Source organism: Podarcis pityusensis, assembly GCF_964106645.2.
Source record: "Podarcis pityusensis genome assembly, chromosome: 12".
Lineage (NCBI taxonomy): Eukaryota > Metazoa > Chordata > Lepidosauria > Squamata > Lacertidae > Podarcis > Podarcis pityusensis.
In genome coordinates, this window is record NC_138037.1 from 6,545,348 (window position 1) to 6,558,417 (window position 13,070).

Sequence of the window (13,070 nt, forward strand, 5' to 3'; positions counted from 1 at the left end):
TCTCGGGTTTCAGGCAAGACAGCATCTCCAGATGCTGAGGATTGAGCCTGGGACCCCTTCTGCATCCAGCATGGATGCTCTACCACTAAGCTATGGCCCTTCTCCTTACTAAGATTGCAGGAAACGGCCCTGTACACCCTTATTCCCTCTAGCTCAGTAATGTCTACACTGCCTGGCAGCAACTCTCCAGGATTTCAGAGTGGGTCAGATCCCAACCCTGCCTGGAAATGTCTGGGATTGAACCCGGGTACTTCTGCATGCAAAGCAGATGCACTACTGCGGCTGCAGCTCTTTTCCTGCCCATCCAGTCTGCCCCCTGGCAGAAAGGCGAGGGGAAGGAGCATACCTATGCAAAGGTCTGTGGTGCAGGGATGCGGGTGGCGCTGTGGGTTAAACCACAGAGCCTAGGACTTGCCTATCAGAAGGCCGGTGGTTCGAATCCCCGTGACGGAGTGAGCTCCCGTTGCTCGGTCCCTGCTCCTGCCAACCTAGCAGTTCGAAAGCTTATCAAAGTGCAAGTAGATAAATAGGTACCACTCCGGCAGGAAGGTAAACGGCGTTTCCGTGTGCTGCTCTGGTTTGCCAGAAGCGGCTTCGTCATGCTGGTCACATGACCCGGAAGTTGTACGCCGGCTCCCTCGGCCAATAAAGTGAGATGAGCGCCGCAACCCCAGAGACGGCCATGACTGGACCTAATGGTCAGGGGTCCCTTTACCCTTTACCTTTATGCACATGATTTATTGTCACTTTTTATCCATAATTTAGGTTACTCTTATGCAGAAACAGGGGAAGCAGAGCATATATGAGACTTGGAAAACTCCTAACAGGAAGCAGGTGGGATAGCTCAGTCAGCAGAGCATGAGACTCTTAATCTCAGGGTTGTGGGTTCGAGGCCTATGTTGGGCAAAAGGATTCCTGCATTGCAGGGGGTTGTACTAGATGACCCCCGTGGTCCCTGCCAACTCTACAATTATGGTGTAGCAGCAGCATCTTCTGTGGGACAGACCGGCATTAACTGTGCTTTGACCTCCCTTGTCCTTTTCTTGCAGGTTATAAATGATTAGCCCCTATGACAAACATGAGCTGGAGTTTCCTCACCCGCCTGCTGGAAGAAATCCACAATCACTCCACTTTCGTGGGGAAGATCTGGCTGACGGTCCTGATCGTCTTCCGCATCGTCCTGACGGCCGTCGGGGGCGAGTCCATCTACTCAGATGAGCAGAGCAAGTTCACCTGCAACACCAAGCAGCCCGGCTGCGACAACGTCTGCTACGATGCCTTCGCCCCGCTGTCGCACGTCCGCTTCTGGGTCTTCCAGATCATCATGATCTCCACCCCTTCCGTCATCTACTTGGGCTACGCCATCCACAGGATCGCCAGGTCCTCCGAGGAGGAGAAGAAGAGGTTCCGGGGCTTCAAGAAGAAGAAGCAGTTTGCGCTCAACTGGCAAGCCGTCCGCAACCTGGAGGACCCCCTGGGAGCTGAGGAGGAAGAGCCCATGATCGTGGATGATGTGGCGGAAAGTGAAGAGAAGGTCAAGACGAAGGAGGAGAAGAAGAAAGAGCAGCAACAGAAGAAGCACGACGGCAGGAGACACATTCAAGAGGAGGGCTTGATGAAGATCTACGTCTTCCAGCTCCTCACCAGAGCTTCTTTCGAAATTTGCTTCTTGATAGGGCAGTACATGCTCTACGGCTTCGAGGTCACGCCCTACTACCTTTGCACCCGGCAGCCGTGCCCCCACGACGTCGACTGCTTTGTCTCGAGGCCGACGGAGAAGACCATCTTCCTCCTGGTGATGTACGTGGTCAGCTGCCTCTGCCTCCTCCTCAACGTGGCCGAGATGTGCCATCTGGGCATCGGCACCATCCGCGACGCCATCCGCGACCGGAAGGTGCACAGCTTCCGCCAGCCGCCCTACAATTACGCCGCCTACCCGAAGAACATCTCCTGCCCCCCGGAATATAACCTGGTGGTCAAGTCGGACAAGCAGGCCAAGGTCCCCAACAGCCTGATGGCTCACGAGCAGAACTTGGCCAACGTGGCCCAGGAGCAGCAGTGCACCAGCCCCGACGAGAACCTCCCGCCGGACTTGTCCACGCTCCACAAACACTTGCGGGTGGCTCAGGAGCAGCTGGACATTGCTTTCCAGAGCTACAACCACACGCAGGCGAACGGGCAGCCGTCCAGAACCAGCAGCTCGGCTTCTGGCGGGATGGTGGCAGAGCAAAACCGGGCCAACACCGTGCAGGAGAAGCAAGGCGCTAAGCCCAAAGCCAGCTCAGAGAAAGGTAGCTCGAACGGCAAGGATGGGAAAAACTCAGTGTGGATCTAACAAGGTATATAGCCTGATGACGACAAGGTGGGGGTGGCTTCTCTGTCGGGAATGGAACCGGCCCCAAGACGGCGCTAGCAATGGGGTTCTTTTTGGGGGTCTTGCCAAATGAGCAATGCAATTCAGGACCATCTAGTGGGTTGGCAAGAAGCCTCTCTTCGCCATCCTTCACCAAGCCTGCCCCCTCAATGCACGAATCAGCTACCTGGAAGTGGCGGAACCCTTTGCACATGTCTTGTTACTCCTAAAGAGAAGTCACGAGGTTGTGCCATGATGCTTCCAGAGTATATTCCTGGGCAGTGTCCCCTGTCAGATGGAACGGGGAGAGCGTGTGCTGGCTGCAAGGCCTGCCCTCCAGTTAAATGGCTTATCCCCGTGATGTAGAGGGCCTGGGACTCCAGATTTGCTCAGTATGGCTCTCAGGTATCACCTCCCTTGCTGTGCTGGTTGCATTTGGGATGTCTTCCCTTCCTCTGCTTTCCCCGTTCCTCTGCTTTCCTCCTTGCCAATCCATTCTTTTCTGCTTTCCACACTCTTGCCAATCTATCCATTGCTGCCTCTTATGCCCCCATTTTATCCTTAAGTTTGGTACCTGATAGGTTGTGTGTGAACTGGAAGTCGTGTCACTTCTGGCTGCATCGATTCCAACGGCAGCCCACACCAGCTTGCAAGTTTGTGGTCAGGGCCTGGGTTTATGGAGGAAACAGTGTGAGAATTCTGCATCCAAGGCTTTATTGCATCAATACCACTGTTCCTCCATAGGGGGTTGTCTGTGCTAAGCAACTGTCAGTCCAAACCATGCCTCCCCTTTCCTCCTTCCATTCTGCTTTAAATGACTGAAATAACCCTTTTAATTTCTAACCTCGTTGGTGGAACGCAACCTGTCCACCTGCAGAAGCTGCCGCAACATCTTACAACGCTGCTCTGAGTGGTTGATCAGGTTTGCAGGAAGACCACCGCTGCACTCGCTAAAGGTTTACTAATCCATATACATAGCCATGCCCTCCTCTGAACTGTTTAATGGCTTCCACAAAGCAGCGGTCAGCTTTCCAAAATGAGGCTGAAACCCCAAATCTAGCATGTCTGTGGGATTTTCACAGTTGGCTTCAGTGGAGTCACCTGCTTCAGAGATGTGCGGTGTTTACTCCCTTGATCCTCAGCAGTGAGCTGAGAAGCAGACAAGGACATTTTCTTCCTTTGCAGTGGAAAATGGAGCATTCCCTTCGGCCACTGTCACTGAGAAGGGTTTTTTAACCACTGCTTGTACCACACCCTAACCAAAAGTGCCTTTAGTAGCGCTGCAAGGACGGAACACCTGAACACTTGTGATATCTTTGTTGTGTCTCTGTGTAGAGCAGGGATGGGGGAGAAACATGTGGCTTTGCAGATGTTTTGGGATGCCCACCTCCCAGATGTGGCCACCCTCACCTTCCTCCACCTGAGCATGGATGTTGCAGATAATCAGCATACCAGTTGCTCACGAAGATGCTCAGGCATCTGGACAAAGCCAGCATCTGAGGAGTACCCACAATTTGCAGGAAAATTGATCATGGTGTTGCATTTGCCAGCACATACACATCTGCGTGTGGAAAAGCACTCAGGCAATATGTATTATATTTTCAAAATGAAATATTGAGCCGGGTCTGTTCTCCCCTTGCCAAATTGCAATAGATCTCTGTGTGGTTGAAATCAAACCTCTGTTTCAGGCATGGGGGACCTATGGCTCTCATTGCCGGACTATAATTTCCATCATGCTTGACCACTGACCATGATGGCTGGACAGGCCATCTGGGAGTCCTACAATAAATGGATGTCCACGGTTGCTTGCCCCTGCTCCATTTGGTCCTCAGAGTCTAGAGAATGCAAATGTCAGATACAGGGAGAGACCAGTTTGCCTCAGGAACTGAGGTCAAGGGTAGTGTCCTTGCAATACTATGGGTAAGCCAAAATCGTGGTCAATATTTATGATAAATTGGGATTCATTTTGGAGGAAGAGTGTCTCTTCGCTAACATAACAAGGGGGCTTGTAAATGTAGGTGTTGCCAACTCCCCTTTTCCAATCGGAGGCTGTGGTTTTAGCAGTTGTGTGGCAGGCAAAAATTTGTCAGGTGCAGTCCTCCCCAAAATGATGGGGAATGTGAACACTGTTGAATTTCTGCCTCTTGTGCGGCTGCTGAAAGTATGTCCTAGAAAAGGAGGCAACCCTAGCTAACTTGTCGACAAGCAGTTAGTTGGAGGAGGGAAAATTACATATGTAATCAAGGAAACAGTAAAATAAAAGTCAATTGCTTTCCCGTCAGGCAAGGGCTCTTTAATCTCAGGGAACAGAACACAGAACAGGGACAACATCTGGGCTCCAATTTGGGGTAGAAGGAAATCAGTATCCCAGGGATGAAGCAGGGCTCAATTTGTGCCGGGATTCACCAGGTCTGAGCCCCAGCACCTACCTTCAGTGAAAGCTCATGGGTCAACCCACATTTTGAAGGAATGATGGAGCAGACATTAACATCATGGTAAATCTGTGGGTCGTGAAGTGAGGGCTTCATGGAAGAGAGGGCTTTCGGTGGCTACTAACCATGATGGCTGTCCTCTGCTTCCACAGTTGAAGGTAGAAATTCTTCTAAAAACCAGCTGCTGGAAAATAAGCTCTTGGGCCCGGATCCTGCTTACAGGTTTCCCACAGGTCAGCCATTGTGAGAACAGGATTGTGGATGAGATGGGCCATTGGGCTGACGCAACACACTCTCCTTATGTTATGTTCTTATCCATTGCCAGCATGGAAGTCTTCAGTTTCTTTCTTTCTTCTCTTAATATCACTCCTGGGTTACCGGGGAGAAAAACATTGAGGGCTGCCCAGAGGAGCTGCAGCTACAAGTCTCTCCACAACCAACAAAAAAATCCCCATACCTCTGCAATTTGCTGATTTTAGCACTCTTTCAAATTCAAAACTCAAGCAGACAGTTCTAGTTTCGGAGCCTTTTGGCTGAGCACCAGTGGAAATTGTGGTGCTGAGAAGCTGGAGGGCAGCGTTTCATGGTGGCTTCCCCATACGGAAATAGTTGTCCGAATCAGCTGCCCTCGGGCTGTTTTCTTGCTTAAACTTTGATATAAGCTCTAGAGATTTGAACAGATTACCCCTGAGCACACACAGAGTGCACTCCCTGCTCCTCTTTGTTGCCACTGAGGAGTCTCTGTAGTTTCTCATTCAGGTGTTAGGAAGAAAGGCTTACAATTCTGGATGCGGTGGGTGCAGGTATATTTGAATCTCTGCTCTTTTCCTAAAAGTGTTGGGGGTGAATAAAGCACTGGGAGGTTTAACAAAACAAAAAAAAAAGTCAAAATTTCAGAAGGTGAGAGAAAAATAAACATATCTGCCCTTTTTTCATGGCAAGGAGACTCCTTGTTCCACAATGCAACCTTCTCTTCCCTAGGGAAATAGGTTGTCCTAGATCAGGGGGCCTCCATTTGTAATGGGACTACAACTCCCATCATCTCCTGTCCATCAGCTGTGTTGTTTGGAACTGTTGGGAGTTCAAGTCCAACAACCTCTCAAGGTCCACAAGCTCCCGGTTCCTGTTGATGTAAATCACACTAGGCACAAATACTGGGTGTCATTATAAAATACCCTTTCAAAGTTTCAATTCACGTGATCATTTTGATACTGCAATCAAGGCTTGATCTACACTGATCTGGAAAACGCTATAAAAATATATAGCTCCCAATGCAATTTCTCTTTGGCGACAGATCGCTGCTCTACTACGCCCTCTGGTGTCACATTTTTATAACACATTTTAAAAGTTATAACTCCCCAGTGTAGATTAGTCCCTGAAGCCGCAACCATTTTTATCTTTGTCCTGGTGAATAGCATTGTGGTCAGCAGCAGCACAATATCGCTATAGACAAGAGTCCACCAAGCTTCTGCTTTTGAAAGAATGAAGCAAAAACAAAAACAGTGGAACCAGGGGAAAGAAAGCCACTTTGCAGCGATGACTTCAGTGTCAAAATGGCTGTGTGAATATCCCACATCCCTTTTCAGACTTGTCATAACGAACAGAGAGGCTTCTTGAGTTTCTTCAAAACTTTCCCAACCGTTTCCTCCAAGTCTGTGGCCGCTGGCTAATCGCCTGTTCCCAAAGTGAGAAGAGAGCAAATCAGAAATTGCAGGAAAATTCTGGCTAGTGGCCATGAACTCCCTGTAGGTTTACATAAGGGTGGTGAAGTATCCTTTCTGACTCTTGCCTCAATGAAGATAGGTAAAGGTAAAGGGACCCCTGACCATTAGGTCCAGGCGTGGCCAACTCTGGGTTTGCGGCACTCATCTCGCTTTATTGGCCGAGGGAGCCGGCGTACAGCTTCCGGGTCATGTGGCCAGCATGACTAAGCCGCTTCTGGCAAACCAGAGCAGTGCACGGAAACGCCGTTTACCTTCCCGCCGGAGTGGTACCTATTTATCTACTTACACTTTGACGTGCTTTTGAACTGCTAGATAAATAGATGCAAATTTAGTCAACTCCTTCTACACTCCATTGTTACTGCAATGACCCCGGTGGGAGAAGGAAAATAGCAAGTGTTCATAGAAAATGGCAGGTGTTGCCAGATTTGTGCATATGCTACTTCACTTTACAACTGCATTGGAACGCAGAAGTTATCATGAGTTTTCGTTCAGAAACGTTTCAAGTGACCCTGTCTTGTGGTATCCATTCCATTTTTAAAAATGTGATTCCCCGCAAAGAATAAGCAATGTACAATAATATCTGCAGTAGAGAAAGTTTTTAAGAACCCATCGTTTTAACTATAAAAATCAACACTTCCTCACAAGGCACCCTGGGAATTGTAGTTTTATGAAGGAGACTGAGATCTGCCACAAAGAAATTGCAACACTTTCCCTGCAGTTCCCAGGTGGTCATGTGGGAAGCTCTAACAGTTAATATGATTTTTAAAAGGTTTCAAGTTTAAAAACCAGAACAGAAGCCAGATTATGCTGTCACTCACATTCCATTCCACTGGAAAATACTTGAAATTAACTAAAAGGCCATAACAAATCTATGCTGTTATGTTACTATTTTTTTGTACTAACTTGCAAGTTGTATGAGAAACGTTTTGAGTGCAAAACTGACTCTTTTCTCTGTAAATATTTTTCATGTAAATTGTTACCGTTGGATTGTATTTAGAATGATAGGACATTTTAAAAAGCAACAGCACAAAACTGTTGGATGTTCGTTGTTCAATACTAATAAAATGGAATCAAACTTTTGATCTGGTTTGTTGTATGAGAAGTGCAAACAATTATGTAGAAGGGCTAATGTGTGTCCTTCAAAAGTTTTTCTTTTTTAAATGTAGCCATGGGGACTTGTTTCCATGTTTGCTAGATTATAACTCCTAACAATAAAACACAGGGTAAATACATATTTGATGTAAAGATTGCTGCCACCCATCAGCCAAAATTCCTCCTGATGTCAATAACAGCTAAAATACCAGCATATGGAACACTGTCAATCTTCCCTGTTGTTGTTATCCTTCAGAAAGGCTGCCCTATCCCCATCCTTTTTCAAAAGCTCTGCATGTTCATTAACTTATTAAAAACAAAAGGGAATATCTGAACATCACAAAACTGCTCAGAAAATTTTAGAGGTTTCTTAGAGATGACACAGGCGCCAGTCAATCAGTGCTGGGCTCACTAATTCTTGTTGCAAAACTGAAGAATGATTCCTTCTCAGGTTCTGTCCTGGGGGCAAAAGTTGCAGCAGATGCAGCAGTTCTAAATTAGTCCCACTGCTCTAGGGAAGTTGCATGTGTCCTCATCAAAAGTACACATGAGGAAATACCTTTTATTTGGTCCAAAAAGTGGTGAAGGATGTTGGATGCAAGCTTTGGAGTTACACAGGACACCTCGTGCATTTCTGCACCAGCGCTCCTTTGAGGTAGCACATTTTAGTTTGACTCTCATTGTTCTTGCAGTGAGAAGTGAAAAGGCTAAGGCGTAAGCCTCATTAGAACAAAAGGAGAGGAAGTCCCATTAAAACATCTTCCAAGAAAACACAAATATGACTATACTACACAGCTGTGTACTTGCGTGTCAATATTCCCCACTGAAACCAGCAGATATTACCGTATTTTTCATCCCATAGGACGCTCCGTCCCATAGGACGCACCTAGGTTGTTTTTTTTTGGGGGGGGGGAAATAAAGGAAATCCCCCCTTTATTTCCCCCCAAAAAACCAGGTCGGGGAACAGTGGTATGGCGGCGCTGCGCCTCCCAGCTGTCCCCCGAGCTTGTGGGGCTGGGTGATATCTGCCCGGCGCGAGGGGCGCTCTGCTTCAGAGCGCCCCTCGCGCTGGGCGGCAGGCTGCTATCCGCAGTGTGGGGAGCCCTGCGGGAACTCCCGCGGGCTCCCCAGGCTTGCTGATAGCTTCCTGAAGCCTGGAGAGCGAGAGGGGTCGGTGCGCACCGACCCCTCTCACTCTCCAAGCTTCAGAGAAAGCCTGTATTCGCCCCATAGGACGCACACAGATTTCCCCTTCATTTTTGGAGGGGAAAAAGTGCGTCCTATAGGGCGAAAAATACGGTATTTTTGAATAAACATGCATAGGACTGGGCCCACTCTTAACTTCAGCCTTGAATAACTGCTTTACAAAATTTACTCTTCTTCTGAATTAACTGACTAGAGAAGGTTCAGTTCATAATAGTGTAGTATATAAGATCGCTAAGTTGAGAAGGCTCTTGCAAAGCAGCAACCCACAGGATTGAACCCCCAAACTCCCACTCCCCAACTGCTAAGGCTGTGCATCGGATCCGACCAGAACCTGAAATATAGAACTGCACTGGGCCCAATATGGGTGGTGAGATTCCTGGATCGCTCTGCATGTCCACAGCAATCTGGAACTGTCAAGGGGCCAGCAGAAAGCCTTAAGGGGTCTGCTTTGCTCAGGGCCAGCTCACCCATGAGGCAAGGTGAGGCGACCGCCTCAGGCAGCAGGATCCACTAGGGCGGAAGATCCCAAGGTAGATCTTTATTTCCCCCTAGTTCCTAAGGTAGATCTTCACTCACCCTTCTTCCCTGGTGGCAAGGTGTGTGTGTACCATTTTGTGGTACACACAGGTACCCAAATGTCTTGGTGAAATATCAGACTGCTGCATTCTGAATCCTATTGTTCTAGGACCAATCAGACTGCTGCATTTTGGATCCTATTCAACTCAGTACATAACACTTGGGCTAACCCTGGTTATGCTAGTGCGTTCTCCACAGAAAACGTGCTGGGGAGGCAGGCCTCGACTGGACTGAATCCTCTTCCCAGCAGTGGGAGAGTGGATTGAATTGAATTTTATTATTACGGTCACAGACCAGTTCCAGCTCAATATCAGGAAAATCATAAAACACAACAGGAATACATTGAATTGCAATTGGGTATAACAGAGACAATTCAGATATAGCGGCAATTAAAAATATATATTTAATCTTGATCACTAAAATATAACCTAAAATTGTCATTTAAAAACTTAATCATGGGAGAGTGGAGAATTCAGTCTTGCGGGGTGCAGGACGCGCCTTTGCAAGCGCTTGCCTGCAGTGCCTCACGGGATCCCATGTTCCCTCCCTGCCCCAAGGCAGGATTCTGGTGACCCATTCCCCAGGTGCCATTGCCAAGGCCAATGGCCCACAGGGAAGGCACATGCAAAGGACTGAAGCCTGCTGTAGCCTGCTTCCCTTGTGTGGAACACACAGGAAGAACAGAGACCCCTGTAGCCTCTGCTTACCAGAACCCGAACTGGCCGAAGCCCAGATTCCCCTCAATTGACCCAATTCAGTTTGGGCTTTTTAGCAACATCCCGTACACAGCCCTAATACATAAGCTCCTCTGGGAGTCTTTTTGGCCAAACAGTGGAGCAAAAATGCTTTTCATAAATGCTTTCTGACTCAATGGCATTGGATTATCACTCCCATCTTGAATCACTGAGCCCTGTGATAAGCACAACAACATAAGCTTTCATAAACTTTTTTTAAAGTTTTTAAGGTACCACAAGACACTTTGCAGTCACAGACATAACAAAGCTACTCCTCTGTATGTTGGGACGCACACCCACCCATCAAAATAGAACACACACTGAGATGTCTGAAAAATCCTACTCTACATTCTTTAAAACTGGAATAAGTTTGTAAGGGGAAAAGCCCACATGAAAGCAGTACTTAATTTCTAAACAAACACACATAGGCTTAGTCTGCATGGGGTGTCTATTTATGATAGTTATACCTCACATTTTCCAGTCAATGTTGGCTGTTAATGTAGATCACAATTAAAATGCACACAACTCTAAGAGAGGTGCCTGGGATTACTGATTGATTGATTGATTGATTGAATTTATATACAAGGTCCGTATAGTTAAAGCTATGGTTTTCTCAGTAGTGATGTATGGAAGTGAGAGCTGGACCATGAAGAAGGCTGATCGCCAAAGAATTGATGCTTTTGAATTATGGTGCTGGAGGAGACTCTTGAGAGTCCCATGGACTGCAAGAAGATCAAACCTCGCCATTCTGAAGGAAATCAGCCCTGAGTGCTCACTGGAAGGACAGATCCTGAAGCTGAGGCTCCAATACTTTGGCCACCTCATGAGAAGAGAAGACTCCCTGGAAAAGACCCTGATGTTGGGAAAGATGGAGGGCACAAGGAGAAGGGGAGGACAGAGGATGAGATGGTTGGACAGTGTTCTCGAAGCTACCAGCATGAGTTTGCCCAAACTGCGGGAGGCAGTGGAAGACAGGAGTGCCTGGCGTGCTCTGGTCCATGGGGTCACAAAGAGTAGGACAAGACTAAACAACAAATATGCCACCTTTTTCTTCTAATAAGCTCAAGCACTGGTGTACATGGTTCTCAACCTCCCCATTTCATCCTAACAACAACCGTGTGAGGTAGGTTAGGCTAAGAGGCTATGAATGGCAGCCATCTGGTCCCTGGAAGAGTCCAAAATCCAAGCTCTTTCCTCCTACAGAGGTGGAAGAAGGAAAGGTTGTGGCTCAGGGCCAGAGCATCTGATTTGGATGCATAATGTCCCAGGTTCAAATCTCAGTATCTCCAGGTAAGGGCTGGGAATGTCCCCTTGTCTGGAATCCTGGAGAGCCACTGCCATTCAGCCGACAAACAATGAACTAGATGGAGCAATAGTCTGGCTCTGCATATGGCCTATGTTCGAAGCGGTCCGGAATGAATCTGGAACATGCTGGGATGTTTAAACAACTGCTCAAATATGGGTGCGGAACAATTGCTTGGCATGCAGAAGGTTACAGGTTCAATCCATGGCATGTCCAGCTGGGAATGTCCCCTGCCTGACACACAGAGGAGCTGCTGCCAATCAATGCTGATGATACTAAGCAGGGGCAAAACTAGGCTTTATTTTATCCGAGTCAAAGACCCAGTTTGGCATCAACCCCATGCACATTTGCGTACACACACACACAGAGGCTCAATGGAGCATTTGTACCTTGGTCTTCAGTCAAAAAGGCTGCCTGAGTAACTTAAATACAGTCAAAACAAGACAGTCCCTATATAGGTAAAGGTAAAGGGACCCCTGCCCATTAGGTCCAGTCGTGGCCAACTCTGGGGTTGTGGCACTCATCTCGCTTTATTGGCCAAGGGAGCCGGCGTACAGCTTCCAGGTCATGTGGCCAGCATGACTAAGCCGCTTCTGGCGAACCGGAGCAGCACACGGAAACGCCGTTCACCTTTCTGCCAGAGTGGTACCTATTTATCTACTTGCACTTTGACGTGCTTTCAGACTGCTAGGTTGGCAGGAACTGGGACCGAGCAACAGGAGCTCACCCCGTCGCGGGGATTCGAACCGCCGACCTTCTGATCGGCAAGTCCTAGGCTCTGTGGTTTAACCCACAGTGCCACCTGCGTCCAGTCCCTATATGCAGGCTAGCAATCTTAAATGAAAATGCAATACACGTTCTTCTTTGGTGAGCCTTTGCGTTCTATTAAGAGAATCAAGCATAGCTCAGGGCAGCTTTCAGTAGGACTGTCCAAGTAATAATAACTCAAATATCAATATGCTGTGTAATTTGGACCCATCACTGTAGGAATAGAGAATAAAAGGTCTGAGTATAGCACTTCATTGATTCCCTGTGGAGATAGACCAGCAGGTTGCATAGGGTGTGGACTGAATCAGTCAGCATACAGGTACAGGAACACATTCCCCAAATGGTTGCGTCCAATCCGCTTGCAGTCCTATGCATGCTTACTTGGGAGTAACGCCATCTCACTCAGCGGGGAAGGTTTGCTTCCCTGGAGCTGCAGAGAGACCTTAGGACGGGGTCAGCAAACTTTTTCAGTCCACTGTCCCTCAGACCTTGTGGGCGGCCGGACTATATTTTCTTTTGGGGCGGGTGGAAATGAACAAATTCCTATGAGCCACAAATAACCCAGAGGTGCATTTTAAATAAAAGCACACATTCTACTCATGTCAAAACACCAGGCAGGCCCCACAAATAACCCAGAGATGCATTTTAAATAAAAGGGCACATTCCACTCATATAAAAACATGCTGATTCCCGCACCGTCCGCGGGCCGGATTCTGAAGGCGATTGGGCCGGATCTGGCCCCGGGCTCTAGCTTGCCTACAAATGGAGCACGTGCAGCAGAATGTAGCAGCAGCAGCAGCGCCTGGGCCAATCGGAGGCGGGGTTTGAAGCGACAGCCCCGCCCCCTCTCGGTGCTACACTCCACGCTGCAGTAACAAGGAA

General features: G+C 48.1%; 2 protein-coding genes across 6 annotated transcripts in view; one reads left to right on the forward strand and one right to left on the reverse strand.

Moving 5' to 3' along the window:
• GJC2 (gap junction protein gamma 2) overlaps positions 1-7,589 on the forward strand; it is a 66,905-nt gene extending 59,316 nt beyond the window's left edge. For all 5 annotated transcript variants that reach the window (XM_080974206.1, XM_080974205.1, XM_080974204.1 and 2 more), the window contains exon 2: positions 1,050-7,589. In XM_080974206.1, coding sequence (XP_080830332.1) covers positions 1,070-2,335 — 1,266 coding nt within the window. In that variant the 5' untranslated portion in view covers positions 1,050-1,069 and the 3' untranslated portion in view covers positions 2,336-7,589. The remainder of the gene's footprint in view (positions 1-1,049) is intronic.
• The window catches only part of LOC308459086 (7-alpha-hydroxycholest-4-en-3-one 12-alpha-hydroxylase-like), a 393,862-nt gene that overhangs the window by 21,847 nt on the left and 358,945 nt on the right, over positions 1-13,070 (reverse strand). The window lies entirely within an intron of this gene.